The 25,976-nt window shown below is 50.2% G+C and overlaps 1 protein-coding gene across 1 annotated transcript in view; it reads right to left on the bottom strand.

Moving 5' to 3' along the window:
• Positions 1–5,025: 5,025 nt before the first annotated feature.
• Positions 5,026–25,976, bottom strand: part of MRPS6 (mitochondrial ribosomal protein S6) — a 43,957-nt gene continuing 23,006 nt past the window's right edge. Inside the window, exons 2-3 of the mRNA XM_039553646.1 lie at positions 18,747–18,886; positions 5,026–5,664 (exon numbers count right to left, since the gene is read on the bottom strand). Coding sequence (XP_039409580.1) covers positions 5,484–5,664; positions 18,747–18,886 — 321 coding nt within the window. The 3' untranslated portion in view covers positions 5,026–5,483. The remainder of the gene's footprint in view (positions 5,665–18,746; positions 18,887–25,976) is intronic.

Below are 25,976 nucleotides of genomic sequence, written 5' to 3'. Positions count from 1 at the left end.
GACCCAACACACCCAACTCCCACCTCCAGCTCTGCTCGTGTCCTGCATAACAAACAAAGCCTTGGGCTCCGGAGTTTCTTGGAAAACTCCTTTTCCAGTCCAAGATTCTGCAGCTTTGCCTTCCTGATGATCATCCTGCTTCCCCTGGCAGCAATCCCAAACCCTTCCAATGCAGCTGGGGGGAATCTGAGCAGCACCAGGTGCACCCGGTCACTTTTGGTTTCATTTCTCTTCCCCTTTGGGCTGGGTGCAGCTCCTCTGGAATTGTTTTCCTCAGTAGAAGGGAGAGAATTATTTATAGGGGATTCCAGGGGTTATCAAAGCAAATTCTCTACTCTTTCCAGTGGCTGGGACAACTGGGAATATCCTACCCTCAGAGAGAGCAACTTGGAGGATCCTTCATGCCCATGCCAGGAGCACTCCTAAGGTCCCCTCATCCTTAGTGTCTAAGGTCTGAGAGTATTTCATTCCCAACATTCCCTGAGTAGAAGAGTGGGAATGCTGCCTGGGCATCGTTAGGATAATGAGCATCCTGCTCCTGGCTCCCTCCTGTCTCTGCCAGGTCCCTGTGTCCACAGATGGATGTCACAGACTGGGACATTGTCATCCTGCTTGTCACCCAAAACCAGGGGACAGCCAGGACACCGAGTGTGCCACCAGCCTCCTCTACGGCTCCCAAGGGGAATTGGGGAGGGAAAATCCAATGGAAAATCCAATCCTCCCTACCTGTGACCTTCACATCAGCCCTCAGCACAAAACTGAGCTGAGCTCAGCTCGTGCCCACAGGCAGCAGCTCTGGAGAGCCCTGCAGGTGTTGGACATTCCCCAAGGAATGTTGGACGTGTCTCCACCAGACCCTGCAGAGAAGATCCCTGTGGGTCTTCACCAGCAGAATTCCCAGCTCTGAAACCCTGCTGAGGTGGCTGAGGGATTCCCCTTGGGAGAAGCATTGTACTGTCAGGATACACGGAATTATGGAATGGTTTGGGTTGGGAGGGAATTTAAATCATCCCATCCCATCCCTGACACCTTCCACTGTCCCAGGCTGCTCCAAGCCCCAGTGTCCAACCCGGCCTTGGACTCTGCCAGGGAGCAGCCACAGCTTCCCTGAGCATCCACAACTCCTCTGTTCCCACAGAACTCAGCCAGGGGCCTCTCACAGCTGCAGTGGGATCTCACCACCCCACAGAACTCCCCTCAGGATTTTCCTCAGCCAGATTCCCTCCGTGCCAGCAGCACCCTCCACACACGCCTGACTTGGCAGCCCAAGCAGAACCCGACCCCAACAGGGATTCAAGCCCTCCCAGGTTCCCAGCATCCATCCCCTTGCAGTAAAACATCCTAGGAAAGCAACCTGGGATACTTCAGGAGTGGGATCTGTCAGTGCCAAGCTCCCCCTCTTCCATGAGTGGTGCCCCTTTATCCAGCATCTCCTTGCTGGAGTTTGTGTTTTTCCAAGGGCTCTTCAGTGGGATGTTGCAGGAAAATGCTGCCAGCACCCAAGCTGGAGAGAAGGGAATCATAAAATCTCAAAGGCCAATTGAAACCCCTCATATTTCAAACAATCCTGATGATTTTTAAGCCTGGACTTCCAGGCCATGAGTTGAAAATATCTCGGGGTGGGGGGGGGGGGGGGGCTGGGGGGGGTGTGTCTTAAAATTGCAGCTTTCCAGAACCTGACAGGAGCCTGAAAGGTGGAGAGGGACCTTTAACAACAGCATGGAGTGCCAGGACAAGGGGAAGGGATTCAAACTGATAGGGAGGCGATTTAAATGGGATTTTGGGCAGGAATTGTTCCCTGGGAGGGTGGGCAGGCCCTGGCACAGGGTGCCCAGAGCAGCTGGGGCTGCCCCTGGATCCCTGGCAGTGCCCAAGGCCAGGCTGGACATTGGGGCTTGGAGCAGCCTGGGACAGTGGGAAGTGTCCCTGCCATGGCAGGGGCAGGAATGGGATCCCTAAAATCTCTCCCAATCCAAACTATTCTGTGATTCCATGATCAACATTTCTGCTGGAGATCCTGGCAGTGCTGGACAGATCCTGGGAGACTCTTTGGGCAGAAATAACGTGGCCACATCCTAAGAGAAATTCCTGACTCCAGCAGCCCTGGTTTATATCCCAAAGTCTTCCTTCCTTGGCAACAACTCAGCCAACAGAGCTGATCCCACCAAGGGACAGGGATGAGTTTCAGGGACCAAAGCCTGGATCCAGCTGCAGGAGCCCATGAGCCGGGCTGACTTTTGCCATTCCAATCCCTCCCTGGATCAATTCCAAAGCAACACATCCCTGGGTGCTGGAGCTCGGCTCCATCTGCAGCTCAGACAGAAGATCCTGAAAACTCTGTAGGCTCATGATGCCAACAAAGGGGATTTTGGTGCACTCTGGATTCAGGGAGCAAATCCCTGCGTGCTCAAACTTCCTGGGATCAGGGCAGCGGCCACACTGAGCACTCTCCAGGTGGAAGTCTTTGATGGTGCAGTGCCCTCAGTCTGCTGGAGAAACCTCCAGAGTGCAACATTCCCACATGGAAGAGAAAAGATCAGGAAAAGGAAGGGATTGAGGACATTCCCAAGACATTTTTTGGCTCAACAAACCAGAGCTGCCAGTTGTTATTTGAATCCTTCCCAAGGCTGTGTATCCCCAAAATCCACAAACAAGGAACCCAGAGGATTTAGGAGCAGAAAATTCCTTGTTTTCTACCCTCAGAAACATCACCAGAGGAAGGGCTGAGGAGCTTCACTATTGGATTCTTTGGGAACAAAATTCAAAAGTCCTGGCATTCCAGCTGCTCAGGCCTTTGGGAATGCCCATGGAACAGGACTTTTAAGGCCATGGTTTGGCTGCACAGCTCCTCTGGCTCTCCAGTGTCCTGAAATTTTACTCTTGGAGATCCAGAGCCTCTCAGAGCCCATGGGACAAATGGGCTTTGGACAATCAAAAAGGCTGGAACACATCCCAAGGCTTCCCTTCCTCCACACGGATTTATGATCCCTCAGGGCACAGATATCCCCTTTTTCCCTTTTTTTCCCTGGCACAACTGTTTGCTCAGCCCCAGGACTGCTCCAGTTTGATCCCCTCTCCTCCATTCCAGTGTTGGCTGTTATTAGCTTCCCAAAATATCCAACTCCCAGCCTGGGAGCTAACTGGGCTCAACAAATTCCAACCCCCACTCCACCTCCTACTAAAACAACAAAAAATATTTTAAAAAGTTCATATTGGAAACCATCAGTTATGAGGAAAACAGTACCTGTAGCTGTGGAGAGGCTTAGAAATAAATCCAGGTGCTGAGACAGCTCCAGTGCTGGGATAGCCACGCTCCAGTCAGCTCCTGCCATCCCTCAAACTTGGGATAAAGAAAAAACTGATCCCTCAGAAAAGACGGACATGAATGGTCCTAATTCACACCAAATCATGGCACATATTCCATAATAAGCTGATGGGCTCATCTCCAAAGAGCATCCAGGATTTTCCTGCTGAATGCAGGAGAGCCCTGGAGGGGCTGGAGCATGTCCAGGGCAGGGAAGGGAGCTGGGAAGGGGCTGGAGCCCCAGGAGCGGCTGAGGGAGCTGGGAAAGGGGCTCAGGCTGGAGCAAAGGAGGCTCAGGGGGGACCTTGTGGCTCTGCACAAGTCCCTGACAGGAGGGGGCAGCCGGGGGGATCGGGCTCTGCTGCCAGGGAACAGGGACAGGAGGAGAGGGAACGGCCTCAGGCTGGGCCAGGGCAGGCTCAGGGTGGACAGCAGCAGGAATTTCCCCATGGAAAGGGAGCTCAGGCCTTGGGAAGAGCTGCCCAGGGAGGTTTGGAGTGCCCATCCCTGGAGGTGTCCCAGGAAGGGCTGGAGGTGGCACTCAGAGCTCTGGGCTGGGGACAAGGTGGGCATCGGGCACAGCTGGGCCTGGCTGGGCTGGGAGGGCTTTTCCAGCCTAAATCCTGGGATCAACCTTGAAATTGGGACAAATTAAATGGAAAATTTAAAACTACACCAAGAAAACTGAAAAGAGACAAATAACATTTATACATTTACAGCTTCTGCTGAGCTTCACGAGTTGAGATCTGAGATATTCTCCTTCCTACTCAATCCAAATCCAGGCCCAAATTCCAGGCTGGAGGTGAAATCCCTTTAAACCCCTTCCGTCCATGTTCTATTTAAGAAAACTTTTGGAGAAACCCTTGAGTGAGACACATTCTTGCAGTTGGCACTTTTTACACCAAAAAAGTGAATTTTCAGCAGCAAGGGCAGCTCAGGAAGCCAAACCCAGGGCACAGATTCCCAAATCCACAGCTCCTCCCGGCTGAGCTCATCCCTGAGTGGAAGGAAGGTCTGTCCCACAAGGAAAAATCATGGATAAGGGAAGCTCTGCCTGGAGCAGGCAGCAACTGCAACAAGAAAAGCACCTCTAATACAGATTCAGCTTCAGGGAGCGTGCAGTGCATTCCCCCTATAATGCCAATGATTTTTCCAGGAAAAAAGAGACTTAAAAGAGAAAAGAAAATCAAATTTAAATTTAAAATAAAACCCACCATGAAAATACCCCCAAACAAACAAAACCCCACAAATCCAGACATTCGTAACTCTTAAAGAAGGATGTAGAGAAAGAAAATTCTGGGATGATTTAAATATTCAGAAAAACTGGTTTCTTTTCCTCCCCAAAATTCCACATCCAAGGAAAAAAGAGCACAAAGCTCCCTCAGGAATGATCCAGATACTGGATTTACATCAGAGAGCAGGAGGTCTTTATATATAACAATAATGTCACTGGTCTTCCTCCTGCTTTGAGCAAAAGAAAGACAAAAAAGCCACATGAACACTTTGGTCCTGATGTCTTTCCCAGTTTGGGATGTCCACTCGATGGCAAAACAAAGCATCTTTGATTCTCCTGCTCCTACAGAAGCTTGGGGAGTCTCTCATTCCCACCTGGAATTTTCTGGCCTCACCTAAAGAGGATTTTTCACCTGTGCTTTGAAGATTATTTACCTTGAGGACCATGAGGTGGCTCTTGGCAGTGAAAGTTGTTTTTCGTACTTAAGAAAATTTAAAAGGTCAGTTTTTATTTTTAACCACACTTTTATTGCCTTTTTCCCCCCCCCCAAAAACAAAGCCCCACCAAATCCCATCCTAGATTTCTATATTTACACTGCAGACTTCTTAATCTCTTATGTAAATATCCATATTCCGGAGTAATCTCTGGAAAAAATGCTATTTATAGCATCCTGCTGCTGGAGAGATCTTCATTATCAATGTAATGCTCTGAGAGAAAAGCAAATCAATTTGCAGAGTTGTCAAATAGCAAGATAAGCACCCGGATTAAAACGATTCCCATCATTTTAAACAAAAAGAAACCTCAATTGTTACAATAATGAAGATTCTGGCATAGACCACACACATCCCACAGTGAGATTTTTGGATGGACAGGAGTTACCACAATTCTTTTCTGCAGCAGTGATTAAAAAAACGGGTTAAAAAAGGTTTCAAACATTTGGGATTTTCAGTTTTTCCTGGCAGTGAGTTTCTCTTCAGGGCTCACTGGGATGATGCCACTGCATTCTTCTGCCTTGGCCACGGGGTGTTTGATGAAAGCCCTTCTGATGACATCAATGTCCCGTCCCAAATGATCCATCATGGGGGACACGATGGAAGGTGGGGCCTCCAAGTCTATCAGAAAATACCTGCAAGGAGAAACACACAAAATAAAGCAAAATTCCTGGGCTGGAACAGCTGCAACCCAAGGAACTCTTCTGGGGGGGTTTCTGAAATGAGAATTCTTGAGTTTTTTCTGTTCCTGTGGGATTTTTTAAATGAGAGTTGCTAAGTTTTTTTCTTGCATTTTGGTACCTGGATTGTTTGAAATAAAAAGCTCCATATGGGTTTGATTTCAATTATGAAAAGGTCAATTCTGTTGGAATCATGGAATATCCTGAGCTGGAAAGAACCTACAGGGATCATCCAGAGCAGCTCCAAGCCCTGCACAGACACCCCAAACATCCCACCTGTCCCTGGGAATGCTGTCCCGACACTCCTGGAGCTCTGTCCAGCACTGCAGACGCAAGAAGATTCAAGACTTTGCTTCTTCCTCATCCATTCATCCTCATCTTGCCTTGAACCATTTTTAAGACAAGGTAGGGTGGCAGGAACAGCCCCTTCCTCAAATTCCTGACATGTTTTTGGGGAACAGATGCCAGTGGGAAACATCTCCAAGCCCATTCACACACACAGAGATTCCTTCCTGCAAAGCTCTGCCTCAGAGCTGAATGGAAATGGAAAAAATGAAAAAAAAAAAAGCAAAGAGATGGATTTATCCCAAATCACATCTTCGATGTGAACGTGGCTTAAATCTCCAATCTGTTGGGGCCTGATGAGCACCCAGCAGTGCTGACCTTGGTGGGACTGAATCAGGGAATATTCTGATGGGAAGGGACCCACAGGGATCAGCCAGTCCCAGCCCTGGCCCTGCCCAGACCCCCCACCAATCCCAGCCTGGGCATCCCTGGCAGCGCTGTCCAAACGCTCCTGGAGCTCTGGCAGCCTCGGGGCCGTGCCCATTCCCTGGGGAGCCTGGGCAGTGCCCAGCAGCCTCTGGGGGAAGAACCTTTCCCTAAAATCCAACCTAACCCTGCCCTGGCCCAGCTCCAGCCGCTCCCTGGCTGCTGTCCCTGGCCCAGGTCTCAGATCCCCAGGGAACCCCTCGGTGTCCCCACAGCTCTCCTGACATCCCTAAGGAAACAGCCACCACCCCGCTGCAGGAAGCAGAACGTGGCTCCCCGCTGATATCTCAATAACCAAAGTTATTTCTGCAATAAATCCCTTTGCTGAAGACCTGCACCTTCTTCAGGAGCTCAGCTAGAGTTTTCCAGGAGATTTTTCCAGCTCCAGCACACCTGAGGGAGCAAAGGGTGGGATATTGGGCAGGAATTGTTCCCTGGGAGGGTGGGCAGGCCCTGGCACAGGGTGCCCAGAGCAGCTGGGGCTGCCCCTGGATCCCTGGCAGTGCCCAAGGCCAGGCTGGACATTGGGGCTTGGAGCAGCCTGGCACAGTGGGAGGTGTCCCTGCCCACAACAGGATGGGCTTTGAGGTCCCTCCCAACCCAAACCGTTCCAGAATCCCACAATTCTCTAAGCCCACCTCCCCATGGAGCACCACACTACCCCAAAGTGATTTCCCTTAAATATCCAAGCAGGACCCAACATCCCAGTTTCACTTCCAAACTGCCCCCAACAGAGAGAACTTTGCTCTGAGGGAAGTTTGGATCCTTCCTAAGCCAACTACAGCAGGAGCATCCCACATTCCCAAAGGTGATACTGGAGGGAAAGTCCCCAAACCCAGAAGGGAACTGGGAATCTGAACAGGAAATCCAGGAGGTGGGGCCCTGAACAAGCCCCGCTCGTGTCCTTCAGGCTGCACTGGGTTCATTTTTTGCGTCACATCCCAAATATTGCACCCCAAGAGCCCAGGGGGCCAGGAATGACTCAGGCAGTGCTGCTGGATTGCGGAATCCAGCCCCGGAAATCATGGGAACACCACTTTTCCTCAGCCACCAGCCCGATGTCACACCAGCATCCACGTAGCAGCCACAACTCATCCCCAAATCCTTTCCAGAAAGTCCAGAATTCTTTATGGGAGGGGCAGGATGGTAAAACCCCCTCCCTGCAGCCCATCCTGGGGCAGAGCCCTCCAGGAGAGGTGCCCAGCTGGAATGGGCTGTGCCTGGGTGTCCCTGAACCCAAGGGAGCAGTGCCAGCCCATGCCAGCTCTGCATTCCGGGGTGCTGTGCCACAGGAATCGCTTGTCCCGGGGATTTGGAGGAGCTCTGGTGGGCTCGTTCCTCCTTGCAAATCCCCACAGGAACAACATTTGGCTTTTGGGAAGCTCAGCTGCCCACTGCTCTGTGGGCTCCAGGGTGCAGAGATGCCAGCTGGTTCTCAGCTCAGGGAGAGGAGCCATCCTTCAGCCTGGACAATTCGTTGGAAGTGCAGCCCAGCAGGATGTGAAGGATGCACCCCCCTAAAACCCAGGAACGTGGGATGCTCTGGTAAAGCCATTAAAACCTGCTGCGAGTTTAGCAGATGACACTTGAACTCTTCTCCTTGGGAAGCAGCCTTCCCAATCCTCTCACCTACCGGGAAGGAGCATGGGGGGAGCAATTCCAGCGGGTGATTCCTGCCCCCTTCCCTTTGCACCGATCCCATCGCCATCCCCGCTCTTCCCTCCGCAATTTAATTCCGTTTCTGCCTCTCATCTGCTGCTTTTCATTGTGCTCCTCAGACGGCGAGAGGGTTGGTTTTTGTTTCCTTTTTTTCCTTCCCTCCAAAGGCTGCTTTGCAACTTTGTGCTTTCTCTGCCATTAGCAAAGGGTGGAAATTTCCACTGACGCACTGTTGATAAGCCAAGGAGAAGGGGGGGGAAGGGAGGATGAGCTGTTCCAGCAGATCTTTCTGACTCCTCGCAGGAAAGGTATTTTATCAGAGCACACGGAACTGCAGGCACTGGGAACAATGTGGGGTTTCAAAAACAACCACCTCTCTCCAACGTGAGCAACAACAAAAAAAAAAAAAAAGAAAAAGAAAAGAGAGAGAAGGGAAAAAGAACCGGCATAAAGAAAAAAAAATTGGATTTCTTCAGGAAAGAAAGAAGGGCTGGGAAAACAATGAGCAACACAATGGACAATGGAATCCCTGAGGAGATCTGAACCCCTTCCCCTCAAATCTCCCCGTTTAAATCAGCTGCCAGGAGGCCATGGGGGTTTTTAAACCCTCAAACCTTCATTGCAGGCAGTGATCTATGACCCCACAACGCTGCTGTTTGTGGAGTAAACAACCCCAAATCCCAGTGGGACAAAGGCAGGGAAAAATACAGGAATGCAGCAGGGAAACCACCTCGTTCTTGCAAAAAGAAATGCAAAAAGCATTTGTGCTCTCTAGGAGTCACCAGGGGAGAAATGCAGGAAAATTCCACTGATTCACGATGAGCCCACGGTTATTTTTGTCCTCCTGCTTGACTGCAAACACAAGGATGATTTAAATGCAGGGAAGCAGGCTGGAACACATTAAAACAATGCATTAACTCAAAAAAAATAATTTAAAATGTGAGATGGTTTCAAATAAAAGAGGACGTGCCTTCGCATATGAGGGAAATCAAAAGAAAAGAGGGGAAAGAAAAGAGCCAGGTTTCATTTCTCAATTTTACCACGTTCCAGGCAGAAATTGTTTGAACCCTGAGTCCTAAGGATGCTCAAATGTGTTGCTTTCAGATGGCCAGGGTAGGACTTCAAGGAACCTGGATGAAAATTCCCTTTGAAATCCTCCTGGAATTCAACTCTGAGCCAAGGGGAACAGTGAAGATACGGTGGGCTTGGAAGAGGCTGTGTGGTCCCATGGTTTTGGCCCAAAAATGTCTCCCTGTGTGAAGGTGGAAGATCCAAGGGAAAGAAAATGTTCTGAGGAACAGGCAGAGGTGAAAGGAGCAGAAATCACCTGGAGGAAACCACAGCAGGTGCTGGAGCAGCTCCACGTTGTCGTCAAGAAGGTAATTCCATAAAAAGAATTTTTGTTTTGCTACCTGAATGTTCATTTTATCTTTAGGACCATGGAAATGGGGGAATTTGCTCTGCTTTTCAACCCAACCTTCCTCAGCAGGGTAGAGTTCATGCTCGTGATCATGAAGGATCAGGACAAGTGTTGCCTTTAGCTTTTAAAAATATGGCAGTGGAAGCTCTGCGAGAATCTGGGAAAGACCAGATGAAACCCAAAAGCCGGATTTTAGTGACCAACCTGTGCCACAGCAATGATGGGAATGATCCACAGAGGGCTTGGAGGGGAGATACACCCACAGTGCCAGGAATGGCATTTCCCAAATTCCATCCACAGGCACCTGTTGTTCAGCTAATTAAATCATGGAAAAGATGTTCTCATGGAATCATTGAGGCTGGAAAATACCTTCAAGGCCATTGAGTCCAGTGCCCGATGCCCACCTCGTCCCCAGCCCAGAGCACTGAGTGCCACCTCCAGCCCTTCCTGGGACACCTCCAGGGATGGGCACTCCAAACCTCCCTGGGCAGCTCTTCCCAAGGCCTGAGCTCCCTTTCCATGGGGAAATTCCTGCTGCTGTCCACCCTGAGCCTGCCCTGGCCCAGCCTGAGGCCGTTCCCTCTCCTCCTGTCCCTGTTCCCTGGCAGCAGAGCCCGACCCCCCCGGCTGCCCCCTCCTGTCAGGGACTTGTGCAGAGCCACAAGGTCCCCCCTGAGCCTCCTTTGCTCCAGCCTGAGCCCCTTTCCCAGCTCCCTCAGCCGCTCCTGGGGCTCCAGCCCCTTCCCAGCTCCCTTCCCTGCCCTGGACACGCTCCAGCCCCTCCAGGGCTCTCCTGCAGGAGCCAGAACTGGGCACAGCCCTCGAGGGGCCTCTCAGTGCCCAGCACAGAGGGACAATCCCTGCCCTGCTCCTGCTGGACACACAATTCCTGATCCAGCCCAGGGGCCAGTGGCCTCCTTGCCCACCTGGGCACCCCTGGGCTCGTGTCCAGCCGCTGGCACCAGCACCCCCAGGGCCTTTCCCACTGGGCCCCTTCCCAGCCACTCTGCCCCCAGTCTGTATCACTGCATGGTGCTAAAAACCAATTAAATTAAAAAATTAAATTAAATTAAAAATAATTAAGGAAAAAAAAAAAGGTTAAAATTAAAATCAATTCCCTCCCAAATGGTGGCTGATTCCCACCCCACCAAGCCCAGTGGCCACCACACTCATTCAAGGAGCCTGTACCAGGATTTGGTGGATTGTGGTGCCTCCACATCACCAGCTGTGCTCAGGGCCTCTAAAATGCACTGAAATTCCAAAGTGCTCTTCCACAGCTAAGGTGAAAAGGAAAAAACATCCAAACATTTCAGGGCTTTGATCCTTGAGGCACATCCACACTTTCATGGGGAAAAGAATTTGAAGGAAAACTAATGGCTCAACTCATCAATGAAGAAAGCCCCATCTAGTGGAAGAAGACAATCAATTGAGCAGGAAACACTTCAAATGTGCATAAATCCACAAATACTCCAGCTGCTTTTGTTCCCATCCAAGCACACTGCAGAGCCAGGACACCTTTTTGCCCAAACAGCTCAAGATGTTCTAAAATCCAAGCAGCAACACGAACCTGGGTTGGGCATTCGGTTTAAATTTATTTGGGGGGGATTAAGAAAGGAAAAAATTGCAGCTCCTTTCATCTGTTTTTTGTTTTCCCGTCTTTGGTGCTCAAGAGCCATGAAAAGCATCAAGAGGCTCGACTTGAGTGAGGCCAAACACGTCTGGAGAATAAAGTCCTTTAACTCTGCATAATTTGTGTTCAATAAAGGGCGGGGAGAGGGTTGTTCAAACCTGTAAATGCTCCAGAGAACAATTCTGACAGGTAACCATTATTTCAGTGTAGAAATCAAGGCAGTCAAATTGATCAGAGGGCACTTCAACCTCTCCTGGCCACGTGGAAAATTTCATCCTGCCACGAGCAAAAGGAATTGAAAAGGAATTGTGCAAGTTCCTAAGCTCAGCTGCTTTGTGGCAAGAGGCAAAGCTTGGACATGTAACAAAATTTACGTGGAAGTGTTTCCACAAGAGTCAAATGCCTTAAACAGAGTGTCCAGAGAGGTTGGGGATTCCTCATCCTGGAAATGTCCAGGTTGGATGGGGATTGGAGAAACCTGGGATGGTGGAAGGTGTCCCTGAAGGGTTGGAATTAAATGATCTTCAAGATCCCTTCCAACCCAACCCATTCCATGCTTCCATGCTCAATTATGGAATTATTCCTCTCAATAACCATCCATTCCTGCTGCTTTAGGGCCTGGAAACAAAAGCCTTTCCTGGGCAGGTGCTTTGGCAAAGCCACCTGGAATTTCTGCCTCCTGACACCCTTGGATGCTGTTGTGTATCCCTTGTTCCTCAGGAACCCTGGAATTCACCTCCTACAGAAAACCCCCTGGGCATGTGTGAACATAAACTTCCAAATGCAATTCCTGGCTGATAATTCCTAAAGAACTCCCCAAAATGGAATTCCTGGCTGATAATTCCTAAAGAACTCCCAAAATGGAATTCCTGGCTGATAGTTCCTAAAGAACTCCCCAAATGGAATTCCTGGCTGATAGTTCCTAAAGAACTCCCCAAAATGCAATTCCTGGATGGTAATTCCTAAAGAAGTCCCCAGAATGGAATTCCTGGCTGATAATTCCTAAAGAACTCCCCAAAATGCAATTCCTGGATGGTAATTCCTGATCAACTCCCCAGAATGGAATTCCTGGCTGATAATTCCTAAAGAACTCCCCAAAATGCAATTCCTGGCTGATAATTCCTAAAGAAGTCCCCAAAATGCAATTCCTGGATGGTAATTCCTAAAGAACTCCCCAGAATGGAATTCCTGGCTGATAATTCCTAAAGAACTCCCCAAAATGCAATTCCTGGATGGTAATTCCTGATCAACTCCCCAGAATGGAATTCCTGGCTGATAATTCCTAAAGAACTCCCCAAAATGCAATTCCTGGATGGTAATTCCTAAAGAACTCCCCAAAATGCAATTCCTGGCTGATAATTCCTAAAAAACTCCCCAGAATGCAATTCCTGGATGGTAATTCCTGATCAACTCCCCAGAATGGAATTCCTGGATGGTAATTCCTGATGAACTCCCCAAAATGGAATTCCTGGCTGATAATTCCTAAAGAACTCCCCAAAATGCAATTCCTGGATGGTCATTCCTGATCAACTCCCAAAAATGCAATTCCTGGATGATAATTCCTGATAAACTCCCCAGAATGGAATTCCTGGATGATAATTCCTCATAAATTCCCAAAATGCAATTCCTGCATGATAATCCCTGATGAACTCCTCAAAATGCAATTCCTGGCTGGTAATTCCTGATAAACTCCCAAAATGCAGTTCAGCAAGAACAAAAGCAAGCCCTGAGTTTGCTATTTCAGAGAACACGGGGGCTGAGGAGACAACTGGGAGTGAAGAGCAAAACAAGAAGATGAAGAGGCAAAGCAAGCAAATCACAAAAGAAAATTGCCATCTTTTCAAAATCCAATTTGAAAGGCAAAAAAAAACCACAACAAGGCAATGAAAAACTGGCAAATAGAACATGGAAATTGTTATGGATAATCAGAGTTTCACTGGAGAACTCATAAATCATGGAATGGTTTGGGTTGGAAGGGAACTTGAAGCTCATCTCGTCCCACCCCTGCCATGGGCAGGGACACCTTTCACTGTCCCAGGCTGCTCCAAGCCCCAGTGTCCAGCCTGGCCTTGGACACTGCCATAGAAATAAATATGCAAATCAATAAAATGAAGTGAATGAAATGATAAAAATGTGGGGAGGAAGGTGTAAACCATTCCTGTATTACAGGTAGATTTAACAGAGAGATTCCCACCCATCCCAAAACCAAGGAGAAGGAAAGGCCCTGGTGCTCCATCAATTCCCAAACCCTGAGCAGGCTGAGCTCCATCACCTTTGCTCCAGAGACCAAAAATAAGAATGGAAACAACATTGAGGGGGGGCTAAAAACCACTAAAAAATCTCCAATTCCAACCCTCAGCATTCCAAGTCCCACCTGGGTGCTTCCCTCTCCTCCAAGCCCCCATCCCAGCTCCTGCAGTTTCACAGATTCCTGATCTGCAAATCCTTGGAGCCATGACCTTCCCAAAGGAAGGTGTGAATCCTATTTTATTTTTTTTCCCAGGTCTGTTTTGGAGCTGCCTTTGGATCATCTCCCGTGCAGTGAAAATCTCCCCCCCACCAAGCCTGGTCCCCAAAGCATCCCCTCAGCACGGCCCCGAGCCAGGGAGAGCCACGAGGGTGGGACTGAGGCAGGGCCAAAGCAAACAGGCAACCACAAAGTGCAACCCCCAGTGTGCTACTATCACTTTACAACCAGTTGGAATCTGCTCCAGCTCAGCCCTGACCAAATCTGCTCTGCTGTCCTCAGCCAGCCCTAGCCTGGAGAGGGATTGGAGAGGATTCAGTGGTTCTGGAGCATCCCAAGCAGCAAACAAAGCCAGAGTTGAACATTCCTTGGATTCAAAGGCTGGCACACACCTTATTTAAATCAGTTTGGTTTTGTTTGTGCCAGGCAGAAACACCCCTGGGACCAAAACAACACAAAGCACCTTAAAAGCAATTTAAATGCAGCTCATTAATAACAAGTAGTGGCGAGTAAAACAAATATTTGGCACAAATCTGTCACCCAGCAGGAGAGAAAGGTTGGGAATCTTTATTTAAATACATTCTTCCCCTAGTTTTTCACAGCCAGGGCCATGGGCAAGTCAGGCTCAAAGTCTCACCTAAATTTCCATATCTGGAGCCTGGTCCTTGTCACGTTTTATTCACCCACAAGGTGAATTGTTACAATTTTGCTGCTCAGATCGTGCTCTGAAATACTTGAAAACCAAAAGATTCACATTCTACTATGAATGAAATAAATGTGAATGAGTGGCTAATTCAGTTTAAAGATCAGTAAATCAGGAATTGAAAAGTTTGATTCTATAGCTGTAGCCACACAATTGCCAGAACTCTGTTTTCATAACGACCTAAAGGCAAAACCTGTCAATAGTAGGTCTCTAAAAAACTAAAACAAAAGGAGGAGGATGCTTTTAAGAGAAAAACCTAAATTTTAACACCCCCTCCCCCCCAGTGACCAGAATTTCCTGAGAAGGAATAATCCCATTGTTTGTAGGATCTGAGGTCTTCAGGAGAATAAAGCTGCTCCTGCCAGTGACAGCTGAGGGCTGCAATCCCCCATGGCAGCCTTGGAAAAATCTGTTTTACACATCAATTGCCAGAAAATTCCCTTTCTCTGTGAAGTCTCTTGGATATTGTTAAGTTTATAAGGTGCCTGTAATGCACTTTATCCTCTGTATCCACTGTAGCCCAGAAGATGCTGGAGCACTGCAGAACTCAGGGAAAAAAGCCCTTTTTTAAGGACAGGCCATCCCTCCTGCTGATTTATGAATTTGTGGTTTGCAGTTTAGCTCTTTCCTTATCTCTAAAATCACCACCAAAACCTGCACAAGCTTTGCCCTGAGAATTATGGAATGGTTTGGGTTGGGAGGGAAGTTAAAGGAACTTTCCACCAGCACAGGTTAGTCCCAGCCCCATTCCATTAATTTTTATAAAATTGTATTAGGTTAATTTTCCTATAATTCACCAGCCAGGAGGTCCAAGGAAATAATGGATTGAGTGTCCATCCCAAATATCCAACTATCTACATGCTATAGGAAAATAAACTACTTAAAGCTCTAAGAGTCAGAAAAACTAAAAAAAAAAAAATTAAAAAATATTAAAACCCCAAACAAGGCACAAATTAAAAGCTTTGGAAGATGCAAGACTCTCCCCTCCAACACACATATGAATTCTCACAGAAGCCTCTTAAATTAATTCAGAACAAGCCCAGACTAAGGAAAAGTGAAATATTCTGGATTATTCAATGTCCCACTCCCAAAGGAACATAGGAGAAGTAGAAATTGGCTGGGGGGGAGAAAAGATTCCAGGATTTCATGGTAAGTCCAGGAGCTTCGGGAGGTACCTGGAAAAACTGTTTATTTTCTTTTTAACTTTGTCCTATTGAAAAAAAACAAGATTCTTTTTTACAGCTGCTATCAAGTAGAACTGGCTGATTTGATAAGGTGCATCAAGAGCTGACTTTTCATTTCCTATTGATGGATGATGTTTGATATCCTGAATGTTTTATTCTCCACTACAAAATACTGGATGGTCCACCAGGAATCCACCCTGCCTGCCCATGGAGCTGCAAATTCCCCAGGAATATCTCCAGGAATACAATCCTCTGGAATTCCCAGGTACTGACACTGCCAGCTGCTTCCCCCTGTAGGATTCCGTGGCTCTGGAATCTGAGATCCCAAATACAGGCACACAAACCATTTCCTGTAGTACCTCTCTGAATCCCTTCTCCCTTTGAACAAACCAGGAAATCTGGGGGAGGTTCCTCTCACATCCAAGCACAGGGATCCACGTGCAGGGCAGGGAGAGGGACTGAGGAATATTTGGGGACACCTGACCTGGGAGGGGGAGGAAGAGAAGAGGAGGAGGCTTTGATCTGATGGTTTCCTGCTTGAAGGATGCAATTACTGGTTCCTGAAACCTTGTTCTCCTCAGCACACAAAATACGCCTGCTCTGAGGGCCCTGCACACAGGAGGGGTTTGCTCACAGATTCCCGGGAGGATCTGGGGGATTGGTGGAGGGGAGCTGGACCTGCCCCATCCCAGAGCCCCCCCCGAGCCCAGGGCTGAGCCCCAGCGTGGGCAGCAGGGAAGGGATTGGGATGGTGCCCCTGTGCCCCTGTGCCCAGGTGAGAGCCCACCTGCAGAGCTGCCCCAGCCCTGGGACCAGCACAGGGAGGACGTGGAGCTGCTGGAGAGAGGCCAGAGGAGGCACCAGGATGAGCAGAGGGATGGAGCAGCTCTGCTGGGAGGAAAGGCTGCGAGAGCTGGGATTGTTCAGCCTGGAGAGGAGAAGCTTTGGGCTGAGCTCAGTGTGGCCTTGCAGGGCCTGAAGGAGCTGCAGGAAAGCTGGAGAGAGACAATTCCCAAGGGCTGGAGGGCCAGGAGCCAGGGAATGGCTTCCCAGTGCCAGAGGGCAGGGCTGGATGGGAGATTGGGCAGGAATTGTTCCCTGGGAGGGTGGGCAGGCCCTGGCACAGGGTGCCCAGAGCAGCTGGGGCTGCCCCTGGATCCCTGGCAGTGCCCAAGGCCAGGCTGGACATTGGGGCTGGGAGCAGCCTGGGACAGTGGGAGGTGTCCCTGCCATGGCAGGGGTGGCACTGGATGGGCTTTGAGGTCCCTCCAAACCCAAGCCAGGCCATGACTCCACTTCAGGCACTGCCATTGTGCCCCTGCCTGTTTTGCTCTCCTGCTCCGTGCGTTTTTTTTTTCAAAGCACGCCTTGACCCTGCCGGTTTTGCAATGTGGGATGAAATCCTGTTGCATGCCCCTGGGAGCTGAGAAATTCTTGTCTCAAGACAGAATTAGTGATTACCTCATCCTGCTGTTGGAGCAGAAGCATTTTATAAACATTAAAGCCTTTTCCAAGGGCAGAACCAGGAGCTGGTGTTACTCTCCTTGTACCAGTGGGGAGCTAAGGCAGAGGGATGAAGTTCCACCGATTTTGGGTGCTGAAGTGGAGAGTTTGCATGACAGATTTTGGCTTGGGTGGCAGCACTTCTGCAGGCCAGATTGTGGGTTCCTCAACAGGCAAAGAGAAGACAGGAAACAGGATTTCCAGAACTACGGAGCAGAGATGAAGAGAAGCCATTTCTCCGGGGGTCTATGCCTGGACCTCCCCACCTCCACAAACAGGAATTCCTCCCCAGTATCCCATCTAACCCTGCCCTCTGGCAGTGGGAACCCATTCCCCCCATCTGTCACTGCATATTCTTAGAGAAAGTCCCCCTTCCTTCCTTTTTATAGGGTTCCTTAAGGTTTTGAAAGGGCTCTGAGGTCTCCCTGAAGTTTCTCTTCCCAGGCTGATGGAACAGGAGCATGGTGGACATTCCCCTCATCCTTTCTCCCAGTCTCCTTCCCCTGGCAGCTCTCACCATCCCCACCTTGCAGGAGCACCACAAGGACCTCAGAAGAGGGAGTGAAACCAGGAGTCACCTCTAGGAAGGGGATCCAAGAAGGACTTTGCAGCTCTGGAGTCCCCTCAGCTTCTTCTTCAAGGAAGAGCAGGCTTGGCCAAGCTCCTGTTCCACTCAGAGGCATCACTGCAGGATCAGGAGGAGCTCGTTAATTGTTATTTGGATGAGGCGGCCCCAGCAGTGGGGGTTGCTTAGCAACATCTCCCAGGCCTTGGGAGAGGCAGCAGCCATTTCAGAGGTGGCCTCGAGGAGCAAAACCACCCTGGGCAGGGGATGGAACCCACAGCACCTCCCTCTGCCCTGTGGGGTGGCCCAGTGGTAATTCCCATTTATTGTGTTTCCATAAAACATGGGATTACCTGAAACAGCCTTAAGTGAGGGGCTGGGAGAGCTGGAGAGGAGAAGCTCCAGGGAGAGCTCAGAGCCCCTTGCAGGGCCTAAAGGGGCTCCAGGAGAGCTGCAGAGGGACTGGGGACAAGGCATGGAGGGCCAGGAGCCAGGGAATGGCTTCCCAGTGCCGGAGGGCAGGGCTGGATGGGAGATTGGGCAGGAATTGTTCCCTGGGAGGGTGGGCAGGCCCTGGCACAGGGTGCCCAGAGCAGCTGGGGCTGCCCCTGGATCCCTGGCAGTGCCCAAGGCCAGGTTGGAACAAGCTGAGCCTTAAAATCCCTCCCAACCCAAACCATTCCATGATTCTGGACCTTATCAAACCCAAAAACTGTACTAGAAACACAACCAAGTCTTACAGGGCACCTACAACTGATAATTAACATTGGAGTAAAAGAACCCATCCTGCTGAACAGCAACAAGCAAATTCAAGTTCAGCTCTTATCAGTAAACAGCCTAAAAATAGTTATTTTAAAAAATACTAATATTGTTTATGTTGGGGAAAGTCCTGCAGACCTGGGGCTACAAAAACACCACTGAAAACCAACACAAACCTGACACCACCCAGAACAAAACACACAAAACACTCCAAAGCAGGACACACACCCCCCAACGACCCCACACCGCCTTGCTGAGACCTCCCAGGTCCCACCTGCACCCCCAAAAAGCACGAGGAAGACCAAATGGTTGTTCCTGATGTCCATTTTCCGGGAGCAGCACTGAAAGGATTTAAGGAAAAGGCATCACCACGTACCCGCCTCTCTTGTGGCGCTCCTTGTGCTTGGAGATTTTGTAAGGCAGAGACCTTTCCCCCAGGTTCTCCAGGTTCCTCACGATGGCTCCTCTCTCCATCAGAGCCTCAACGGTGCGTTTGAGCACGGCAGCTGTCTCAGGCTTGAAAAGAAAGAAAGAAAAGTGTGAAATTCATAGAAATCTGGTTATTTTATAGAGTAGAAGGGACACCTGTACTTGCACAGCTCAGCACTTGGAGAGGTGGTGCTGCAACCCAGGAAGACAAAGTGGAAGCATTAAGGGAGAGAATTTTTAGGAGCAGACAATAGCTCAGCAAAATTTCCTGCCATTTCCAAGTTGGGCCCCAGCAAAAAGGAAATGGTTCCTGGATTGAACTCACCTGGAATCACTTGGTTTGAGCCTTGCACAAGTAAATAATCCTAGCAAAGGAAAATGATGGATTGGCAACAGTTTTGGGGTCCTTGGTCCTTTAAATATTAATTGTTCATTAATATTTAAAGTGAACAGTCTGGGAAAAACATAAATCCTTGATATGGAGACAACAATTAGCACACATTCATTTATCTTGTTATTTACACTGCACGTGTGGAACATTTGGAGAAATCATGGAATATCCTGAGCTGGATGGGACCCACAGGATCACTGACCCAGCCCCTGGCCCTGCCCAGACCCCCCAGCAATCCCAGCCTGGGCATCCCTGGCAGCGCTGTCCAAACGCTCCTGGAGCTCTGGCAGCCTCGGGGCCGTGCCCATTCCCTGGGGAGCCTGGGCAGTGCCCAGCAGCCTCTGGGGGAAGAACCTTTCCCTGCTCTCCAGCCTGAGCCTGCCCTGGCCCAGCTCCAGCCGCTCCCTGGCTGCTGTCCCTGGCCCAGGTCTCAGATCCCCAGGGAACCCCTCGGTGTCCCCACAGCTCTCCTGACATCCCTAAGGAAACAGCCACCACCCCGCTGCAGGAAGCAGAACGTGGCTCCCCGCTGATATCTCAATAACCAAAGTTATTTCTGCAATAAATCCCTTTGCTGAAGACCTGCACCTTCTTCAGGAGCTCAGCTGGAAGCTCAGCACAGACACCCCACCAATCCCATTGTGTCCCTGGCAGCAGTGTCCAAAGGCTCCTGGAGCTCTGGCAGCCTCCAGGCCATGCCCATTCCACAACCTCATTTCAGGGAGTTGTGGAGAGCAGTGAGGTCCCCCCTGACAAACCCTCCTTAACCTCCATATAGATTTAAATTAAATTAAATTAAATATTGTTGGGTAAACTCCCTGCCCTCCATGCCTCTCCCCCCAAATGACACAGAAGCTTTTTGTCTCTTTTCCACTCAGCACATTCCCCGAGTGGCTGCAAGGCCAACGTGAGGTGCAGTTTCTAAACACAACGAAGCCAAAGATTCGAACCCTGTGTATTTAAACACAAAACCAGAGAGAAAGAACAAGAAAAGAAAGCCACAGATTTCTACATTCAGGATTGTAAAATTTGCAACCTTCTCCACTTGTGGCCATACTCTGAAAACATCAACTAATTGTTGGGTTGGAAAGCTTGTCACTGTAACCCCTCTCATCCTCCCTCTCCCAAAAATGCCATGGTTTATCCTGGCTTGCCTAAAGCCATCACCCAAACTAAAAATAGGCTGAACTCTGCTAACCAAGAGATCCACAGACACAGGTTCCTTGGTTTGCCTCAGAGCCAGCCCACTTGGGGACAGAGGAAATGGGCCTGCCTGGCTCCCAACTTGGGAGCCACAACATTTTTTCCTCAACAGCCAGCACTAATTCCAGTCCCACAGCCCAGCTCTAATTCCAGTCCCACAGACGTGGGGAGGGAAAAGGAGACAATGGGAGCTGCTGCTCCAGAGGGGAGAGGGAAGAGCTCGCAAGAGCGCGAAGGGCCTGGTTTGTACTTCCAGCTCTGGATACCCCTCCTGCCCCCACTGGCAAACCAGAGCCATTCCCAGCTGCTTTCACCCTCAGTGAACTTTGGCAGCGGCCTTGGGCCACTTCAGTCGGTCACAAGTTGTTACCTTGTTCTAGAAAGGTCCAGAATCCTGGGATGGGTCAGGCTGGAAGGGCCCACAGTGGCCACCTGCTCCCACCTCTGGGCCATCCCAGAGCCCAGGGCCCAGGAGTGTGGATATTCTGGAACATCCCCAGGGAGGAGGCTCCAGCCCCTCTCTGGGCTCTGTTCCAGCCCGGGGCCCTGCCCAGGGCAGCAGTTCTGCCTCCTGTGCAGGGCAATTGCCGGGCTCAGGCCCTGCCCGTGGCTCTGGTGCCGCTGCCGGGCCCCGGAGCAGAGCCCGGGCCCTGCCCTGAGCCCTCCCTGCAGCCAGGGACAGCCAGGGCTGAGGGACCTGGAAGAAGGAACCAAAGGACTTTTGTCTTCAGATGCAAATTCCCCACTCCTTTATCCCCTATTCTAAATTGAGAGCTACCCAGAAGAAACCTGTTAACTCCACAATTCCCACCAAGTCCAACACAGCCCCGTGTCACAGCAGCCACAGGTGAGGGCCACACCCTGAGCACTTTGTCCCCACCTCAGGTTGGCCCCACCTTGAACCCTGTGTCCCGTTCTGGGACATGGCAGGAGAGCCCTGGAGGGGCTGGAGCGTGTCCAGGGCAGGGAAGGGAGCTGGGAAGGGGCTGGAGCCCCAGGAGCGGCTGAGGGAGCTGGGAAAGGGGCTCAGGCTGGAGCAAAGGAGGCTCAGGGGGGACCTTGTGGCTCTGCACAAGTCCCTGACAGGAGGGGGCAGCCGGGGGGGTCGGGCTCTGCTGGCAGGGAACAGGGACAGGAGGAGAGGGAACGGCCTCAGGCTGGGCCAGGGGAGGTTTAGATTGGATATTTGGAAAAATTTCCTCATGGAAAAGGTGGTCAGGCCTTGGAAAGAGCTGCCCAGGGAGGTTTGGAGTGCCCATCCCTGGAGGTGTCCCAGAAATGTGGGGTTGTGGCCCCTGAGGACGTGGATTAAAGGTGAGCACACCCTGCTGCTGGTCCATGGTTGGACTGGATCATCTTAAAGGTCTTCTCCACCCTCAGCAATTCTATGATTTTGGCCTCTCCCTCTCTCCTCACCGGTCTGTCAGCTCAGCACAACCCCACCCAAGAGCAGGAAACTCTTCCATGCCCAACTGGGGTGCCCCATTCGTTCCCACCAGGATTAAAGCCACCAATATCCCATAAGAACCATCAAAGCAGCACCAACCACCCTGTCCCAAGGGAATGTTGTGTATCAGAGGGAATAAAAATGCTCCCATGGGTTTTATCAGTCCCACAGGACTCACCCGGCAACCAGGAAGTGCATAAAGACACGGGAACTGGAAAAAAAGGGAATTCTCTGGTGGAAAAGTGCCCTCAGGCATGAGCCTCAGCCATGAAGCTCAAAGAACAGCTTGGAGACAAACCAAATGTGGAAATAAAGCCTTTGGAATGCTGATGCCTCCTAAAAAACGAGGAGCCACCCACCTGGAACCAGAGCCACGTGAAAGGACTCGGCTCCACTGCTACTTTTTCCATCTCATTTCCCCAAGAAAAGTCCAAGGAATAGAAAATCCAGCACTGGCTACAAAAAGAGCTTTGTCAACCACCAAAAACTCCTCCAAGAAGAGTCCTTGGAGAGAGAAAAGGAAGCAAACACCAAATCCTCAATAGTTTTAGGGCTAGGACAGTTCTCAAGTTCTTCTGGCCACTTGCTCAGTCCAACAGGAAACATTTAAAGTCAGTGGGCACATCCCAAATTATAAACAGCAATAACTCCATCCCAATTACTTGATTATCCCTTCAATGTAGCAACAGCAGGATAAAATTAGGTCTTTTTTTGGTTGCTCAGCAGTTACAAAAGGTTGGTCTGGGATTATTTACTGAGGTGGAAATCAAAGAAGGCAAAATCCATGTTTAGAAGGAAGCTGCAATTCCAAGCAGCAAAACTAAGGGGGAAAACCAACTCCTTGTTGTCATTTACTGCTTAATAAAACACTAGAAATTATTAGTGAAAATGATTAAAACCTCTGTGATTACTGTACAACAACCCACAGCAGCAGCCCCAGGGTGGGTACAACCACTCAGGGCAGTCAGGAAAGATCAAAATCCAGAGAAATGCAGCATTCCAAGGAAAAAGAAGATGTAGGAGCTGTGCTGAAGCCCTGGGAAAAATGGGCTGGGCTGGAAATTGAGCAGTGGGAATGGGAGGACTCTCAACACCTGCCTGGAAGTTCAGGGGTGGGGAGGGATCCCAGACTGGTTTGGGATGGAGGGACCTTAAAGCCCATCCAGTGCCACCCCTGCCATGGCAGGGACACCTCCCACTGTCCCAGGCTGCTCCAAGCCCCAATGTCCAGCCTGGCCTTGGGCACTGCCAGGGATCCAGGGGCAGCCCCAGCTGCTCTGGGCACCCTGTGCCAGGGCCTGCCCACCCTGCCAGGGAACAATTCCTGCCCAATCTCCCATCCAGCCCTGCCCTCTGGCACTGGGAAGCCATTCCCTGGCTCCTGGCCCTCCATGCCTTGTCCCCAGTCCCTCTGCAGCTCTCCTGGAGCCCCTTTAGGCCCTGCAAGGGGCTCTGAGCTCTCCCTGGATCCTCTTCTTCTGCAGGTGAACACCCCCAGCTCTCCCAGCCTGGCTCCACTGGAGGCATTCCAACACCTTTCTTGTGTTGGAGTCCCAGATCTGGATCAATTTAGGGACAGCTGGATGCAGGGACAGAGGTTTCTGTAACCACAACAGAACAATTTTCCCAAGACAGAACAAGGGACAAATGAGAAACCCCCAGGTGCTCCTGACCATGAGAACCTTTCCACGTTCCCACCCAACACTGAGTGAACACGAAGGCAGGAGAGACTGTTCCAGAAATGGACTTGGCAAATAGAAGTTGCAGCAGGCACATCACCAAAAATAACTCAGGGGGAAGTGATCAAAATTACCTCTGAATTAAAATTAACACCCCATCCTTCAAACAGATCTTTAATTAGCATTTAAATGGGGTGTAAGCCAAAGACCCAGATGTGAATACCAAGGCCAGGGACCAGGATGCAGAGGAAGCAGCAACTTTTAAACTCAAAGTGATGCTCGAACTCTTCCGTTCCAAAATCCACCTTTCTTCTTCAAAGAAATGAAATTCTACGATGGATCTTTTTTATTTTTAACTCAGTATTTAAGATCAAAGGAAATTCTAGAAGAAATTAAACTACAATCCAAGGAATTCGAGTACTCTGTTAATACCAAGTCACAGCTAAATTAAAGCATCAGTCCCAACACTGAATTTAATCCATTTTAGAGAGCTGAGCGTCTTGAGAGGTTCTAAAAAGAAGCCTAAAAGGTGTCTTTTACATCTGAAATAAACAGCAGCCAAATCCCCCATGATTTAGGGTCATTTCAAGGGTTTATTACTAGAAACAGCTGAAGTAACAACTGGCCACAACTTCACAGAAGGGTTTGGGTTGGCAGGGATTTTAAGGCTCATCCAGTGCCACCCCCTGCCACGGACAGGGACCCCCTTCCACTGTCCCAGGTTGCTCCAAGCCCTGTCCAAGCGACACTTCCAGGGATGGGGAGCCCTCAACATTCCAGGAAGATTCAATTAAACCTCAAAATTAATTAAACACCTTCCTCAAAACTTCAGAAACTCTCACTCTTTTTCCAACCACAATAAATTCTAATCAGGGCTTCAGTGTAACACTGCAAAATTCTACTGATCAGAAACTTGCTGAGAAAGAGCTCCCCAGGAACTCCAAGTTGTGTTCCTGCCATGACTTTTTGATGTGAATACATTTCATCAAGTCTACTTTGTATGTTCTTTAAGGTTAAATAATTAGGAGTGGAAAGGAAAAATTAATTACACCAAACAAAGAAGACATGGAGGGAACATCCCCCCTTCTTCCTCCTCCTTCCTCAGCTTTATAGACAGAGCAGGACACCACAGGGGCTGGGATGTCCCCTGCTCAGTTGGGGTCCCTGTCCCAGCTCTGGAAAGAGCTGGAGTGGCAACTCAGGCGATTTCCCAGAATTAGAGAATTTCCAGGATCCCTGAGGCTGGAAAAGCCTTCCCAGCCCAGCTGTGCCCAATGCCCACCTTGTCCCCAGCCCAGAGCACTGAGTGCCACCTCCAGCCCTTCCTGGGACACCTCCAGGGATGGGCACTCCAAATCTCCCTGGGCAGCTCTTCCCAAGGCCTGAGCTCCCTTTCCATGGGGAAATTCCTGCTGCTGTCCACCCTGAGCCTCCCCTGGCCCAGCCTGAGGCCGTTCCCTCTCCTCCTGTCCCTGTTCCCTGGCAGCAGAGCCCGACCCCCCCGGCTGCCCCCTCCTGTCAGGGACTTGTGGCAGAGCCACAAGGTCCCCCCGAGCCTCCTTTGCTCCAGCCTGAGCCCCTTTCCCAGCTCCCTCAGCCGCTCCTGGGGCTCCAGCCCCTTCCCAGCTCCCTTCCCTGCCCTGGACACGCTCCAGCCCCTCCAGGGCTCTCCTGCAGGAGCCAGAACTGGGCACAGCCTCGAGGGGCCTCTCAGTGCCCAGCACAGAGGGACAATCCCTGCCCTGCTCCTGCTGGACACACAATTCCTGACCCAGCCCAGGGGCCAGTGGCCTCTTGCCCCACCCAGACTGGTCTAAGCCATCTCCACCTTCCATGAGAGGAATTTTCATGGATCAGATCTGGCTCTGGACATGCAGCTCTCACACCCATCCTGCACATCCTCACTGCTGCCCAAGGACAATGAGTCAGGACAAAGCTGAACATGGTGAGTAAAAAGCAAAAACTTTCCACAGCACATTTTGAGCACCACAACCGGAGTTTTTACATCCTCCCACTTTTGCAGAACACAACCATCCTTGGCTCTGGAGCAGAAGAAGGTTTAAGGTGGAAGTCACAATGTTTTCACCAAGTGAAGAGGGAACCTTGGCAATTCCTTGCTCAAATTCTGCCACATAAATCCTGGGACACACAAAGCTACCTCACAAACAGGCTTCAGGTAAATATTAAAAATCACCGCTGACAAAGGGTTATAAACATCATAAAGCTGAATGATCCTCTATCACTCCACCACCACCTCAAAACTAAAGCCCAAAACACCCAAAAAGCAAATCCCTGAGTACAGCCTGATTCAAGTGAACAGAGAAGGCCCAGAGGTGAAACCTTCTGCCTCATTCCCTTTCCCAACAGCAGAACATCCACAGGGAAACCGGGACAGCCACATCCCAGGAGGGGAATTCCCTGCAGGAAAAAGGCCTCATTGCCACCACCTCCCTCCGT

The sequence above is a fragment of the Corvus cornix genome, chromosome 1, assembly GCF_000738735.6.
Source record: "Corvus cornix cornix isolate S_Up_H32 chromosome 1, ASM73873v5, whole genome shotgun sequence".
Lineage (NCBI taxonomy): Eukaryota > Metazoa > Chordata > Aves > Passeriformes > Corvidae > Corvus > Corvus cornix.
Note: the sequence above shows the minus strand (reverse complement) of the source record. Positions and strands in the feature narration are given on the sequence as shown.